The 15792-nt window shown below is 47.7% G+C and overlaps 1 protein-coding gene across 2 annotated transcripts in view; it reads left to right on the forward strand.

Moving 5' to 3' along the window:
• LOC127584095 (ras-related protein Rab-27A) overlaps window positions 1–15792 on the forward strand; it is a 128138-nt gene that overhangs the window by 79185 nt on the left and 33161 nt on the right. For both annotated transcript variants that reach the window (XM_052040658.1, XM_052040659.1), the window contains one exon: window positions 10451–10623. In XM_052040658.1, the coding sequence (XP_051896618.1) occupies window positions 10471–10623 (153 nt within the window). In that variant the 5' untranslated portion in view covers window positions 10451–10470. The remainder of the gene's footprint in view (window positions 1–10450; window positions 10624–15792) is intronic.

Raw genomic sequence — 15792 nt, forward strand, 5'->3', positions numbered from 1 at the left:
TCCTCGACTCTATCTCTGTCCTTTTTTAAAATGATTCCTTGGCCGAACATATAAGGCCTCATACTCATTCGGTTGTTACCGTTGCATAGAATCGGTTTGTTATAGTGCAACTTTTCTAACTGTTTCACAACCTGGTGATTCTGTTAAGCATTGAGCAACTATCTTTTTTTTCCTGAGAATGCAAATTTTAAGAATAATGGCAGTGCCTTCATGTTCACTGTACAGGACATATAATGCAAACCCTGCATGCAAATGAAATGATATCTGCAGGATACTGTTCTCTCACATGCTGCTTGATCTAGCAGGGAGATGTTTCACTGGTTTCAGCCTGTGTGTGTCATGGCGAATCCTTTTGCCTATTGGACCTTCTGTGATGACTGCCCCGGGTCTCAGTGAGTGGTTGTTCATCACATGCTCCTGTGCCTTGGGATGTCCAGGCTGCAGCATTTGATCACGGTCAGCTCCTGGCACAGCAAGACCAGCCTCGGGCAGACCAAAGCACCTCCCTCTCCACATTAATAAACCCACAGCAGCCACTGCTCATCTTGCTGCGTCCCTGGGAACGGCCTGTGGAGCACAGTGTTACACAGCTGTTTGGGACAAACTTCAGCAAACATCACCGCATCCCTTTTTACTTGTCTCCTTGGCAAAACACTCATCCTGGAAGGAGAGTGATGAAGATCTTATCCCCACTGACCTTCCCTGAGGGCCACGTGGTGGGACTGTGACTCCAGCTGTGCTTGAAGAATCTTCAAAGATGGACCTTACTCATCGCCGGCTGAGCAAGGTTTTGGAGCTTGTTTGAAAGTTCTGGTAATGATGCTTTTGTGGAACCATTCGTTTAAGCCCCATTTCCTTTGCCTGCAGACCACGACGTGATTGACTTGTTTAGAGGTGTTCATCTCTGGGGAGACAGTCCAATTGAAGGGAATGTTCTATAGTAATGTGGCCAGACTCATCCCAGGCAAGAGAGAAACAAAGGACTGCAGATTAAATCTGGATGAAAAACACGATGATGCTGCTTTTCTCCACGGATGCTGCCTGGCCTGCTGAGTTCCTCCAGCATTATCGTGTTTCCCTCCCCAGGCAACACTGGGATAGGTAGAACCACGGTACGCAGTGACACATGGTCGTCGTGTACCCAGGGTCTATCCACACAAAGGCAACTATCAAATGGGGATGCACATTGGGTATGTCCTTCCCCCTTTCTCTCTGGAGATTTGTACATTGTCTCAGGTGGCTGCAGCGCAGTGTATGGACACCACCTGTGTCACGTATGGCAGCACCAAGAGTATCTCTGCCTGATGACCAAGCTTCTTTCACACAATTGAGAGGGAGTGCTGCTCCCACAATCCCACCTTGTTGCACGCCCCAGCCCCTCCTACCCCTCCCTAGCACCTTCAGGGAGTGAGGGATTGGTCAGGTCAGTTGCCAGAGACTGTGGCCTCAGTTTTGCTGCAGGTTCGGTCTGGTCACAGGCGCTTCTATCTGCGGACTGCCAGTGGATCTGAGCAGAAGATGGCGGTGATGTCTGTGTACAGGGAGGGCTTGATCTGGGTGGTTCTCGAATGCAAAGATATAGGTCAGTTACTCTCCAGCATCCAGCTGCTACTTATCACATTTTGTGTGTCCTGACCAATGCAGCTGATCCATTAACTTTAGTCACAAATGTTCACTAGAATCTCCAAAGGAACCTCCTGCCCCTTGATCACATTTAAAAACCTCCCTATGACCCAAGCGGTGTAGAATCTTTGATGCAATGGCAGACGTGGTATGGGAATTGGTCTCTGTGAAGTGAAAGAATATACAAGTAGTTGATTTTCAGAACAATAAATGGAATGAGTAAATATTTTTTTTGATGACCAGAAGGCAGTTTTGGGGCTGGGTAAATCTATTCATGTGGTGCAAGAGAACACAGAACTGTGTTGTGAACTTGGTTGATAGACAGGAAATCAAATTGAAGTAAATTGATGTTACATGGTAGAAATGTTTGCTGATTGCAAATGGAATTGAACATTGTGCAACTCCTCAGCAAATGAAGTGGTCCATGCCTCAGCAAGAGCCAACCAATGTCCAGGCGTAGGCTGGCAGAGATGCGTAACATTCATGCTGCAAAAGTGCCAGCCGTGACATCTCCAATCAGAGAGAGTCTGACCATCCAGTCTTAACTTTCAAAGACATTACTGTTGCTGAGGTCTCCGTATCCTGGCAGGTCACCACTAACCAGAAACTCAGCTTGTCCAACCACATAACTACAGTGACTACATGAGCAAGTCAGCCTGGGGCAAGTGCCTCGCCTCCTGACATCTTTCTCACCATCCATAAAGCACAATTTGCAATTGTGATGGAATATTTTCCATTTGCTCGGATGTGGGCAGCTCCATCTCTGAAGAAGCTCGACGCTGTCCAGGCCAAGCACCCCTCTTGATTGGTATCCCAGCCATAACGATACCTATTCATTCGGTACACCACCTATGTCTCCATCTGCAGATGCATTGTGGTTACTCACCTAGACTATGCTGGTGCCACCTCCAAGCCTGTGACCTCTACTAGCAAGTAGGATGAGGGCGGTGGGAACATGGGAACACCACCACCATCTACAGGTTCCACCTGATCTGGAAGTATGTCTTACTTCATTGGCGCTGGGTCTAAATCCTGGACCTTCCAACCTAGCAGTTCTGTGGGCTCAACAGAGGGGCTGCAGTGCTTCGGAAAAGAGACTCCTCGCCACTCGCCACCTCTGGGGCAATTGGGGATGGGCGATAAATGCTGCCTCGTTAGCAATGTTCAGATCCTGCAAAATATTCATAAAATCCATTGATTTGCTGTTTTTGTTTGGTCTGTGTGCAAAGTCCAAGATATCTACAGAGGGCATGTCTACATAGAAATTAAAATGGCTGAATTAAAACAAAAATATGGAATATCAACTGATAAATGAACATTTCAAACACATGGAAAAATATTTTTATTGTGACACTGCCACGTCTCTGCCCTCTTGTATTATGTGCAAAGGCCGGGTGATATTACACAGTAGCCTGCCCACTATTTCCCAACCCCCCTTCCTCCTCCATTGCTGCCCCTTCCCACATGCCTGTGACCGTGGGGTGCCTATGGACGGTGTGTCAGTTAGCAAGACTTAAGTGCAGATGGTTACCTTTGTGGGGGACCAGATTTTGGGTGGATCACCTGCCCCTTCACTAAGTTCTAGCAGGAATGAACGTCCCTCTGTGTCCCTGAAGGCAGCTCCCAGAGTACAGTTTGGCTGCTGAGTCACTGGGACTAAACGGGGGCAGACACCTGCTCACCTCTCTGTGGGTGATGGTCTCTCCTGTGCAGCCCCCGGGCAGCCTGCAGTACTGATAAGGGTCCTGGTGCATTTTGTAAGAGTGAGCCAGTTTGTGGATAGAGCGAGGGCAGTTTCCAACGACATAATTCCCTGAGGAGTGTGGGTAGGAAGGGGCGATGGATTTTTAGCTTTTAGAAATGTAAATGTGGACTACAGCATTTCACTGCAGCAGCTGAAAGGTGCATTGTGTCTCTGATGAAACTGCTTCTGAAACATCTCCCATAACGTGCATCTTGCACCTAGTGATTAAGAGATACTGGGCAGTTCAGTTTCCTTGCCGTGAGCTAAATGAATCTAACCTTCCCAAGAATAATTCTGGTGCAATCATTTCAAAAGGACAAGCAGGTTTGCACAATCAAGGCGAGGAAGTAATGTGACACGTCTTGCCCAAACATCATGACCAACACAATGCTGCTCCTTCCCTACGTACCCACGACCTGACGGAGTTTTTCAATGCATTCTGAACAGCTACAGCACTGGCAGTGGATCCACTCGAGTAGATGGTGGGTGACTTCACCAGAGAAACTGGATAAGGTTTAGACTAGATTTTAAAACCTGCTCTGGAGAAAACACCAAACTTTAAAACTTTTCTACTTAAAAGGGGTTAAGTTCCCTCTGGTCATAGAATTAAGTGGGGGGTGGGGATATGGGGAAGAAGCAACATCTTTCTCATCGACCCCCACCCTCCTACTTCCCCCTGAATTCCAGCACACATTATTTTCAGAGGTGTTCCTTTGATCACCAGTGACTCACTAGTGTGGTAAGAATATTTGCATAAGAAAAGCTTACCAAGCACTCTGCACTCCAGATAATGCTCTCAGAGTAGAAGATATTTGTAGCATATTTCTATCATGTAAATAAGATTGTGTTAATGAACAAGTTTGTGGATTATGGTAGATATTTCTGTAACTAAGTCTGGAAGCATTGGGAGAGAGAAAGCTTAAAGTATCAGCTTGATCTGAACTTGGCAGAAGTTAAAGGTTATTAGTAAGAGGCTAAAGAAGTTTGGCATGTCCCCTTTGACACTCACCAATTTTTATCGATGCACCATAGAAAATATCCTATCCAGATGCATCACGGCTTGGTATGGCAACTGATCTGCTCGTAACCTCAAGAAACTGCAGAGAGTTGTGGACACAGCTCAGCACATCACAGAAACCAGCCTCCCCTCCATGGACTGTCTACACTTCTCACTGCCTCGGTAAAGCATCCAGCATAATCAAAGACCCCAGCCACCCTGGACATGCTCTCTCCTTCCCTCCCTCCTATCGGGCAGAAGATACAACAGCCTGAAAGCACGTACCACCAGGCTCAAGGACAGCTGCTATCCTGCTGTTATAAGGCTATTGAACGATTCCCTAGTTCGATAAGATGGACTCTTGATCTGACGATGTACCTTGTTATGACCTTACACCTTATCGTCTGCCTGTAATCACTTTCTCCGTGGCTGTTACATTTTATTCTGCGTTCTGTTACTGTTTTACCTTGTATGACATCAATGCACTGTGCAATGAATTGATTTGTATGGACAGTATGCAAGACAAGTTTTTCACTGTTCCACGGTGCATAAATTCCAATTCTAAGAGCCAAAGGAATGGAAGGTGTTGGTGTGGGGAAGAGTTCGAGGGTGATTGAGGATGGGCAATAAATGCCACTTTAGCCAGTGGCTCCAGTCTCCTGATCAAATGAATAAATTAATGTAGTTGGAATTTTATTGCAGAAAGACTTTAAATCTGGCAGTATGAACAAAAATCATGTACACATGCTATACTGATATAAGCCCCGGGTAAGTTGTTTAAGCTACATGACATTATTTTCAGGTAACTGGGCAGTTTTTCCCCCGAGCGTGGTTCCCCAAGAGTTCCCTGTGGACCAGCGCTGGGTCACTGCTTCTCTTTGGTACAATAAACAATGGGGTCTGGAAGGGACGGTGACGTCAGGACTGGAGCGTATTTGTTGCTGCTTCCTTTGATGTTCTAATGCGATGGATAGATTCATGGATGTTAAGGGAACTGAGGGTTTTTTTTTACAGGAAACCGCTGCTCATGCCACCGAATGTTGGAGCAGGTTGAGAGGCCTTCATCTGCTGTGTGTTCTGTGAGGAATAGGACAAATGAACTTACTGCCGGATTAAATCAACACTAGCCTGAGATAAAATATTGTTTTTTTTAGAAACGTATTAGGTGGAAGTTCCTTTGGTGAGGTGAGGGGCTGAGAGAAACGCTAGACTTACACAACAAAACACTGTGTGCAGTCCTGTCACCATGCTACAGGAAGGTGTGACTGTGCTGGAGAGGAGATTCACCAGGGTGTTGCCTGGACTGGAGCACCCCAGTTCACAAGATCACAAGACAAGGGAGCAGAAGCAGGCCATTCGGCCCATCGAGTCTTCTCCAAGGAAAGGGAAATAGAAATGAGAAATGGGGAATGGGGGAAGAAAAAAAACCTATTCTAATCCCAATTTCTAGCCTTATCCCCATATCCCTTGATATCCTGACTATTTAGATATCTATCTATCTCCTCCTTGAACGCCCCCACTGATCTGGCCTCCACTGCTGTACGTGGCAAGGAGTTCCACAAATTCACCACCCTCTGGCTAAAGAAATTTTTCCTCATCTCTGTTTTGAAACTGTACCCTCTAATTCTAAGATTGTGCCCTCTGGTCCTGGACTCACCCACCAAGGGAAACAGCCTAGCCACATTTACTCTGTCCTTTCCTATCAACGTTTTAAATGTCGCTATGAGGTCCCCTCTCATTCTTCTGTACTCCAGCGAGTACAGTCCAAGAGCCGACAAACGCTCCTCATACGTAAGCCCTTTCATTCCTGGAATCATCCTCGTAAATCTCCTCTGAACCCTCTCCAACGTCAGCACATCCTTCCTAAGATGTGGGGCCCAAAACTGCGCACAATATTCCAAATGAGGCCTCACTAGTGCCCCGTAGAGCCTCATCAACACTTCCTTACTTTTATACACTATACCTCTCAAAATGAATGCCAACATAGCATTCGCCTTCTTTACCACCGATCCGACCTGGTGGTTAACCTTTAAGGTATCCTGCACGAGTACCCCCAAGTCCCTTTGTACTTCCGTGCTTTGGATTTTCTCTCCTCCTAGATAATAATCTGCCCACTTATTTCTGCTTCCAAAGTGTACAACTGCACATTACTCAACATTGAATCTCATCTGCCATTTCCTTGCCCATTCTCCTAAACTGTCTAGGTCCCTCTGCAACCTTCCTATCTCTTCAATACTCCCTACTCCTCCCCCTATCTTGGTGTCATCCGCAAACTTAGCCACGAAACCATTTATTCCATCATCCAAATCGTTAATGTACAAGGTAAAAAGGAGCGGTCCCAACACCGACCCCTGCGGCACACCACTAGTAACCGGTAACCAACCAGAACGAGATCCTTTTATTTCCACTCTTTGCTTCCTGTCAACCAGCCAATGCTCCACCCATTCTGTTATCCTACCCGTAATTCCATGACCTCTCATCTTATTAATCAGTCTCTTGTGAGGCACCTTATCAAAGGCCTTTTGAAAGTCTAAATACACAACATCTACCGCCTCTCCCTTATCCACCTTGCCTGTGATTTCTTCAAAAAACTCCAATAGGTTGGTCAGGCAGGATCTTCCCTTCACAAAACTATGTTGGCTAGGACCTATCCTGCCCTGCGCCTCTAGGTATTCCGTAACCACGTCTTTGAGGATAGATTCCAATAACTTTCCCACCACTGACGTCAGACTAATAGGTCTGTAATTTCCTTTATGCTGCCTCCCTCCTTTCTTATACAACGGAACTACATTTGCGACCCTCCAGTCCTCCGGAACCACGCCGGAATCTATCGATTTCTGGAAAATTATCGCTAATGCCTCCGCTATCTCTAAAGCCACCTCCTTCAGAACCCGGGGATGCACCTCATCCGGTCCGGGAGACTTATCAGTCTTTAGTCCATTTAGTTTTCCTAGCACCTTCTCCCTAGTAATCTTAACTGAACTCAATTCCATTTCGTGAGACTCCTGACTAACCGGCACATTGCTGATGTCCTCCACGGTGAAGACCGATGCAAAATATTCATTCAATTCCTCTGCCATCTCTCTATCATCCATTATAATAGCTCCTGCACCGTTATCAATTGGTCCTATATCAACCCGTGTCTCTCTTTTACACCTTATGTATTTAAAAAAACTCCTAGTATCCTTTCGAATGTTATCCGCCAACTTCCTTTCATAATTCATCTTTTCTTTCAGTTACAGGGTGAGATCGGACAGGCTGGGCTTGTTTTCCCTGGAGTGATGGAGGCTGAGGGGTGACCTGATGGAGGTTTATAACATTATGAGAGGCATAGATAGGGTAGAAAGAATCTTTTTTCCCCATGCTGGGGGTGTCTAAAACAAGAGGGTGTAGGTTTGGAGATTTGATGGGGATCTTGGGCATAACATTCTGGACAGAGTGTGGGTGATATCTGGAACACACTGCCAGAGGAGGTGGTGGAACCAGATACAATTACTGTGTTTAAGAGGCATAGAAGGATATGGTCCTAGTGCAGGCAAATGGGATCAGTGTAGATGGGCAAACAGGTCGGCATGGACGTGGTGGGCCGAAGGGCCTGTTTCTGTGCTGTACAATTAAATGACGCGCCTTAGGTTAACAACATTTCAAGGCAATGTATTGACGTACTGAGTTTTATCTCGAGGTATGGAATTCAACAACGTGGAGCTGAACACTGGAAATCTTCAGCAAAGGCCGGGAGGAGCTTCAGAATTCACTTCTGGGTTTAATGGTTAAGATTTAAAAACGAGGGGACAATTTAAGATTTGATAAATTACCAGGTGACGAAAGGGTTGAAGGGAATATTGAGCAGAGTGAGTAAGTGTGATTTAAAATATATTCTTATATTGAAGGATGAATGCTGACAAACTGATACTGCCAATTCCATTGATGGCAGCTGTCGTACTTATAGCTGGGTCTTACATTGAAGTTGTATAATAAAACTCTATGCTGAGGTGTCATTCTAGCAGTGGTTCCAGAGTATTGGCTGGTATTCCTATTAATGTCCAACACACCTTTAATTCATTTTTTTTTAGATGTTACACAGTTTTACAATAAATTCTCCAATGAACCCAGTAAGTTTAAAGGAAGTGCAGGAACTGGGGCCCTCGTGTGTTTGAAGGGAGTGATGCCAACATTGACAGACCCCAAACCAATGGATTTCCAAAAAATTGGATAGTAGGTTATCAGAGTTTTATTTTGGAGCTTAGATTCATGGCCTGCTGTGTGTTTGCTGCCTGTGCTGCCCATGGCTATTAAGGTACTGCTCTTCGAATAACTTAATCCTTCCAGTTGAAAGAATGTCTCGTCTTCGGCTGGTTTTACTTTCGGCTTGTAATCATTTCTGGTTCAGTGCCTTTGAGTGAGTTTCTTTATTATTTCTGGGTCATCTGTTTCATTGATCGTTCTTGTAACAAGTAGCTGCCGTCGAAGAATGTTGAACTTTGTCTCTCCAGCTTCTCATGAGATGGTCATATGATGCAAGTGACAGTTCCATGCCTCGCAGGGGGCTGTGTGTTTCATCATTGGCAGGCTAGAATTTTAATGCCTGTGGTTAGGAATGCCTAAAGTGTTGCTCAGCGTGATCTAGTCCATTGGGAACTGGCAGGCTGCCTCTGGTGGACACTGCTACCCCCAGTACTACCTCGCTGATGGTCCTCCAGTTCCAGTGCCCACAGGAACACACGCTGATGTACTTTGGTCCTGGCTGCCTGTGCATGGACCCTGGTGTGAGCCCATGCCTCTGGTGCTCCTGCAGCAGAGGATTGCCCCGTGACTCAGCGTGGAGAGGCTGCAGCACTGCGACTGCTGGCTGTTGAATGTTACCATGGTGGAAGGTCTGGGTCAGGGGGAGCAGTGCAGCCACAGGGAGGGGGAGCTGGCAGCTTCCGCCACGTCCAGCCGGAGGTGTTCAGGGAAACCATTGGATCTGGACGGTCTGACAACGTGGAGCGGCTGCTTCCAGGGCCCTGGAGTGGTCATGCTCACTGTGTCGGCTAGGAGATCACCCTGACTTCCACCCCTCAGCACAGTGGTCACGTCCCTCACACCAGCCCACCCGTGCCCAGCCCACCCCACACCACCCCACCCACCCATCCCCAACCCACTGCAACCCATCCCAACCCACCCCACCTGACCTCACCACACCCACCACACACGATTACACCCCAGCCCTCACAGGCAGGCACCACCTCGAGCTGTGGTCCGTGGTACAAGAGTGGCAGCAGGGGCAAGAGGTTCCCCCACATTCCCGGTACCCTAGTTCTCCGATAGCATCACAGCCGCATTCCTGAGAAACCTTGTGTTTAAAAACTATTGTATCAATGGGAAAAGAGCAGCCAGGGGCTGGAGAGTTTCAGACTCGCAATAACAGAGTTATTTTTCCTGCAGGATTTTCAGAAATAAAGGTGGTTTCAAAGGCTATAAAAGTTTGATCTGTTACTGGAAGCTAAACATGTTAAAGGCTGCACGTTACATGGTTTAATCAAGTGTCCTTGCACAAGTGTCAATAGAAGTGATGGCTTATCAATTTCCAGTGGCCTCCCACAGTGAGACCAGCGGCCTATGTTCTTAAGAGATGGTGGTGTTTGGGAACTATGAGGAGTGGAATGTTTTTTGCCAACACAGCATCTTATTCTGCCTGGCAATTTCCAAAGTAACTCTTAAGTGCTTCTCTAGTTCTCGATTGAAATCGCACTATCATCAACTTGGCCTGTGTAATACAAATAGTGTTCCCTAATTCAGGAATTGCGTTATATCCAAGTCGCATTGTGGAAGCACGCGTTATAGCAGAACTACCTGTACAGTGTGGGGAAGGTAAGGGGTCGCTTTGTTCAATGTGACTTCTCTGTCTGTAGGAGCTGGTGTGCAGATAATCTGCTGAGTTTCCAGTATTACAACATGTATGATGCAGTTTTAATGTAAATCTTGGTGCTCTGTACTGTCCATTGTGATCATCAACATTACCCAACCTGACAGTGGTTTGTTTTATGGTGACTGCATCCAACCTGGTCAGAGACGATTTGAAACCATTTCCTCCTGTGTTGCAGGCCCACTTTCAGTTCTCACCATGTCTGATGGAGACTACGATTATCTCATCAAATTCCTAGCACTTGGAGATTCAGGAGTAGGAAAAACCAGCTTCCTGTATCAGTACACAGATGCCAAATTCAACTCCAAGTTCATCACCACAGTTGGCATTGACTTCAGAGAAAAGCGAGTGGTAAGTGACCCCAATGTGGAAGTGTGATTATACTCCCTGCAGTGGCTCTATTGTGGCGACTATTCCACATTCCCTTCTGGGGATTTTGACCTCATAAATGTGCGTTATCTTCAGGGTCCTTCGTTACATTTTGTATCCATGTAAGTAATTCAGATTTTGTCCTGAGTCAGTGCATGTTGGCTTTGGGTGGCATTATTTCCCAGCTTTCAACCTGGAATTTCTTTTTTGCGGAGCTCTCCAGTGATATGAGCAGCTTCTGTCAATGTTACATTTCCCAGGGCATTGTTCTGTTGCAGCAGCTCCACACTGATACAAGTATTTTCAGTCTCACTTTACTTCTTATGTCGTTTTCCAGGAGCCTTGAATCTGAACATTTTCAAGTTTTTCCACTAGATTTTAACTTTCTCCATCTCAGTGTTTCCCACCCTTCCCGCTGCCGGTACCAGCTTCCTGGAAGAAGGAATTTCTTCTCTGTAAAAAGAAATTCCAGGTTGAAAGCTGGGAAATAATGCCACCCAAAGCCAACGTTTGTCTGTATTTTTCACTGCTAGATCTGTGCAAGATAAATTTGAAATGGGGTTTAATTAAATTAAATAATCTGATGCTCACATTTGTTAGTACAGTTAACATATTCTTCTGCTGATATTTAACAGTTTAGAAGAAATAATAATTCAGTCACTATATCAAAAACAAAGTGCTGGAGGAACTCAGCGGGTCAGGCAGCATCTGTGGAGGCAGAGGGATGGTTGATGTTTTGGGTTGAGACCCTGCATCAGGACTGAGGGTGTAGAGGGGAGGTGACCAGTATAACGAAGCAAGGGGAAGGGATGAGGCAGGGGCTGGTAGGTGATTGGTGGAACCAGGTGGGCAGATTGGGCCGGGTGGGGGAGGGGGAGTTTTGAGCTGGGGGGGGGGCGGGGGGGGCCGCGGTTGAGCCGGGTGGGGGGTTGAGCCAGGGGCTGATGGGTGGTAGGTGGAAACCGATGAGGAAGACAGGCAGAGAGAACATACGGTGGCCCAGTGGGAGTGTGAGAGGAACAGGCGCAGGTTCCCTGAAAGTGGTCCCATGGGGGGTAGGTTGCCGTGGGGTAGGAGGGGCTGTTCCTCTGGTTTGTGTTGGGCCTCACAGCAGCAGTGGGGATGCCGAGGATGGACGGTGGGTGTGGGACGGGGAGGGCAACTGAAACGGCGCGATGGGAAACTGCTGAGATCCCTGGACCTGCCGCATCAATTCAGGCGTTTTCATTTGGGGGTGAATGTTAGACGGAGGTAGTCGGGATATCTCCCCAAGGCTCAGTCTGATACAGCACTTGGTTTTGGTGCAGTGTGACCCCCCCCCCCACCCCCGACGGTGGGGTGACAGTGAGGTGTGACCCACCCCGACAGTGAGGTGCTGACTTCATCGGGTGTCGGTGCAGCTCGTGTGTGTGGAGCGATTCCAGTTGGGCTCAGCTCCGCTCAGTCGGAATTGTTCGTTGGACCCAGGCCCCAGAATCTCACTCGGGAGCTGGTCCCACGTAAGTTGAGCTGTCTCTCATCAACACCCACAGTACCGCTCTGAGATGCAGAGAGGCGGTTTCCATACAGGTTACTGCTCCACACCCTACACTTCCCTCCTTCACCGTCCCAACACACCATGGCGGTCGGTCTGTCCACCCGGGAGCGAGGGGGGTCCCCTGTGGAGGTCCCTGTATGTGGGGGTTCTTCCCTTGTACGTCGGGGGCCCTGGGGTGGAGGGTGCTGCACAGGGTGCTGCCCTGCAATAAGTTTTCAAGTCTGTACATGGATCTCCCAGCCACATGTCACTTGTGTGGGCTAGAAGAGACCGTGTACCACATGTATGGAGTGTGTGAGGCTGCAGCCCCTATTTGCATCCTGAAGGGGCAGCTCCTCGCCTTCCGGTTACATTTTAGCCCCAGCCTCTGAACATTCGATTATGGGAGGAAGATGTCCTGATAGCCTTCCTCCTGGGCCTGCCCAAACTGGCTATCCATGGGTCCTGGAGGCGAGCAGCCAAAGGCTGCCCCGAGCTGAGCGCCTGGCAATCTTCCAGGGGTATGTTCGTGCCCGGGTATCCCTGGAGAAAACATGCGGTGCCCATGGGCACCATGGAGGTGTTCCGGGACCGTTGGGCACCGCAGGGAATAAACCGCATCCTGGATCAGGATGGAGATATTTTAATTTAGCTGCTGTTCACTTATTGTTGTAGTTTGTCGTGACTTGTTGTAGTATTGTAGCACTTGTTCTGTAAAACAGAAGGTGCAGTGACAGTGAGGTGTGACCCCTCCCAACTGGGTCCGTAGATTGTTCTGCACGCCAGGCTCTCTGATTCCACTGACCCTCCAGGTCTCCGAGGACATTGATCTAGATTTTTTTTTCATTTTGCTATTTTAGTTGTGTTTTTTAAGAGATCTCACGGTGCTATTCATCATAGTTAGATATTTAGATGTGGTGAATGGCACCATGAATTATGATAATTTCCTCTTTCACCTGCTGGAAGCAGCTGAGGAGTTCGGAACAGATAAGTTTTTCTAACGGTTCGGGGATAGCGGGGAGTAACTGCACAGGCACGTGACGTCAGTTGGTAGCGTGTGTGCGAACAGTTTAAAAAGAAGACTGCCAAATCCAGTGGGCAGCGTCAGAGCGGGCACTGGAGTGAGAGGGAGCAGAGTGTTTTTGGGCTTTGGCTCAAGGGGCTTCGGCGTAAAGGGGCAATGTGGGTGAGTAGCTGGTAGGTAAAGGTAAGGTTTACCTGTTATCTGTTATAGATGATTTTTAAGTAGGAAAAAACTAGGTAAGGAAAGAATTAGTTCAGATGGAGGACATAGGTGGTGTGCTGCAGCTGCTTGATGTGGGAGCTCGTGGACCTTACTGTGGTGCACGGTGAGCACGTCTGCAGTAAGTGCTTGAGGCTGGAGGAACTTCAGCTCAGAATTGATGAGCTGGAGTTGCAGCTTCAAACACTGCGGAGCATCAGTGGGGGAGAGAGTTATGTAGATACTGTACATCGGGAGACAGTCAACTCCCCTTACAGCAGGTACTTCTGGGGTCCAGGAAGTAGATAGAAGGGTGACTGTCAGGGGAGGGAAAAGGAGCAGACAGTGCAGAGGACCCCGGAGGCTGTTCCCCTCAATAACAGGTTTTCTGCTTTGGAAGCTGTTGAGGGGGATGACCTGCAGGGATCAAGCGGCAGTAGCCAGGTCTCTGGCACTGGGTCAGATCCTGCTGCTCAGAAGGGAAGGGAGGAGAAGAGGAAGGCAGTAGTGATAGGGGACTCGATAGTCAGGGAAACAGATAGGAGGTTCTGTGGCAGTGAGCATGAATCCCGGATGGTATGTTGCCTCCCAGGTGCCAGGGTCCGGGATGTCACTGACCAGGTCCACAGGATTCTTGAGCGGGAGGGAGAACAGCCAGAAGTCGTGGTTCGTGTTGGTACCAACAACATAGGTGGGAAGAGGGATGAGGTCCTGAAAAGTGAGTTTAGGGAGCTGGGCAGAAGGCTGAAGAACAGGACCTCAAGGGTAGCAATCTCGGGATTGCTGCCAGTGCCACGCGATAGTGAAAGTAGGAATAGGAGGAGATGGCAAATAAATGCGTGGCTGAGGAGTTGGTGCAAGAGGGAAGGTTTTAGATTTTTGGATCATTGGGATCACTTCTGGGGAAGGTGGGACCTGTACAGAGAGGACGGGTTACATCCGAACCCGAGGGGACCAATATCCTTGCCACCAAGTTTGTTAGGGTGGTTCAGGAGGGTTTAAACTAGTGTGCGAGGGGGATGGTAACCAGAGGGGTAGGTCAGAGGAAGAAGGGGATGGGGAAAAGTCAGATCTAACAGGTAGAGAGGCTTTGAGGAAGGAGAAGCAGAGTACAGGGTATAAAAGGTGGATGGGCTGAAGTGCATTTACTTAAATTCAAGAAGTATCAGGAATAAGGGTGATGAACTGAGAGCTTGGATAAGTACATGGGACTATGATATTGTGGCTCTTGCAGAGACATGGCTGACACCAGGGCAGGAATGGATATTGAATATTCCTGGTTTTCAGAAGAGGGGTGGCGATACTGGTCAGGGATACTATTGCAGCTGTAGAAAGGGTTGATAATGTAGAAGGATCCTCTCTATAGTCAGTATGGGTGGAAGTTAGGAACAAGAAAGGAGCAGTTACTCTACTGGGAGTATTCTATAGGACTCCAGTAGCAGCAGGGATACTGAGGAGCAGATGGGAGGCAGATTTTGGAAAGATGCAGAAATAACAGGGTTATTATAATGGGAGACTTCAACTTCCCAAATATTGATTGGCACCTGCTTAGTGCCAAAGGTTTAGACGGGGCAGAGCTTGTTAAGTGTGTCCAGGATGGACTCCTGTCACAGTACGTTGATAGGCCGACTGGAGGGAATGCCATATTAGATCTAGTGTTAAGTAATGAACCGGGTCAGGTGACAGATCTCCCGGTGGGTGAGCATTCGGAGGTCAGCGACCACTGCTCCATAACCTTTAGCATTGTCATGGACAGGGATAGGAGCAAAGAGGATGGGAAGATATTTAATTGGGGGAAGACGAATTATGAGCCTGTAAGGCGAGAACTTGAGAGTGTAAATTGGGATGACATTTTTGAAGGGAAATGTACTATGGAGATGTGGTCAATGTTCAGGGATCTCTTGCGGGATGTTAGGGATAAATTTGTCCCAGTGAGGCAGAGAAGGAATGGTAGGGTGAAGGAACCATGGGTGACAAGAGAGGTGGAACAACTAGTTAGGAAGAAGAAGGCAGCATACATAAGGTGTAAGCAGCAAGGATCGGACAGGGCTCATGAGGAATATAGAGTAGCAAGGAAGGAACTTAAGAAAGGGCTGAGGAGAGTGAGAAGGGGACATGAAAAGGCTTTGGCGAGTAGGGTTAAGGAGAATCCCAAGGCTTTTTACTTGTACGTGAACAGAAGGATGGCTAGAACAAAGATAGGTCCGATTAGAGACAAAGATGGGAAGATGTGCCGGGAAGCTGTGGAAGTGGGTGAGGTTCTCATTGAATACTTCTCTTCAGTATTCACCAAGGAGAGGGGCATTGATGACGCTGAGGACAGTGTTGGTAAGGGTAATGTTCTAGAGGATGTAGATATCAAGAGAGAGGATATGTTGGAGCTGTTAGAAAATATTAGGACAGATAAGTCCCC

This window comes from Pristis pectinata, chromosome 28 (genome assembly GCF_009764475.1).
Source record: "Pristis pectinata isolate sPriPec2 chromosome 28, sPriPec2.1.pri, whole genome shotgun sequence".
In the NCBI taxonomy this organism is placed as follows: domain Eukaryota; kingdom Metazoa; phylum Chordata; class Chondrichthyes; order Rhinopristiformes; family Pristidae; genus Pristis; species Pristis pectinata.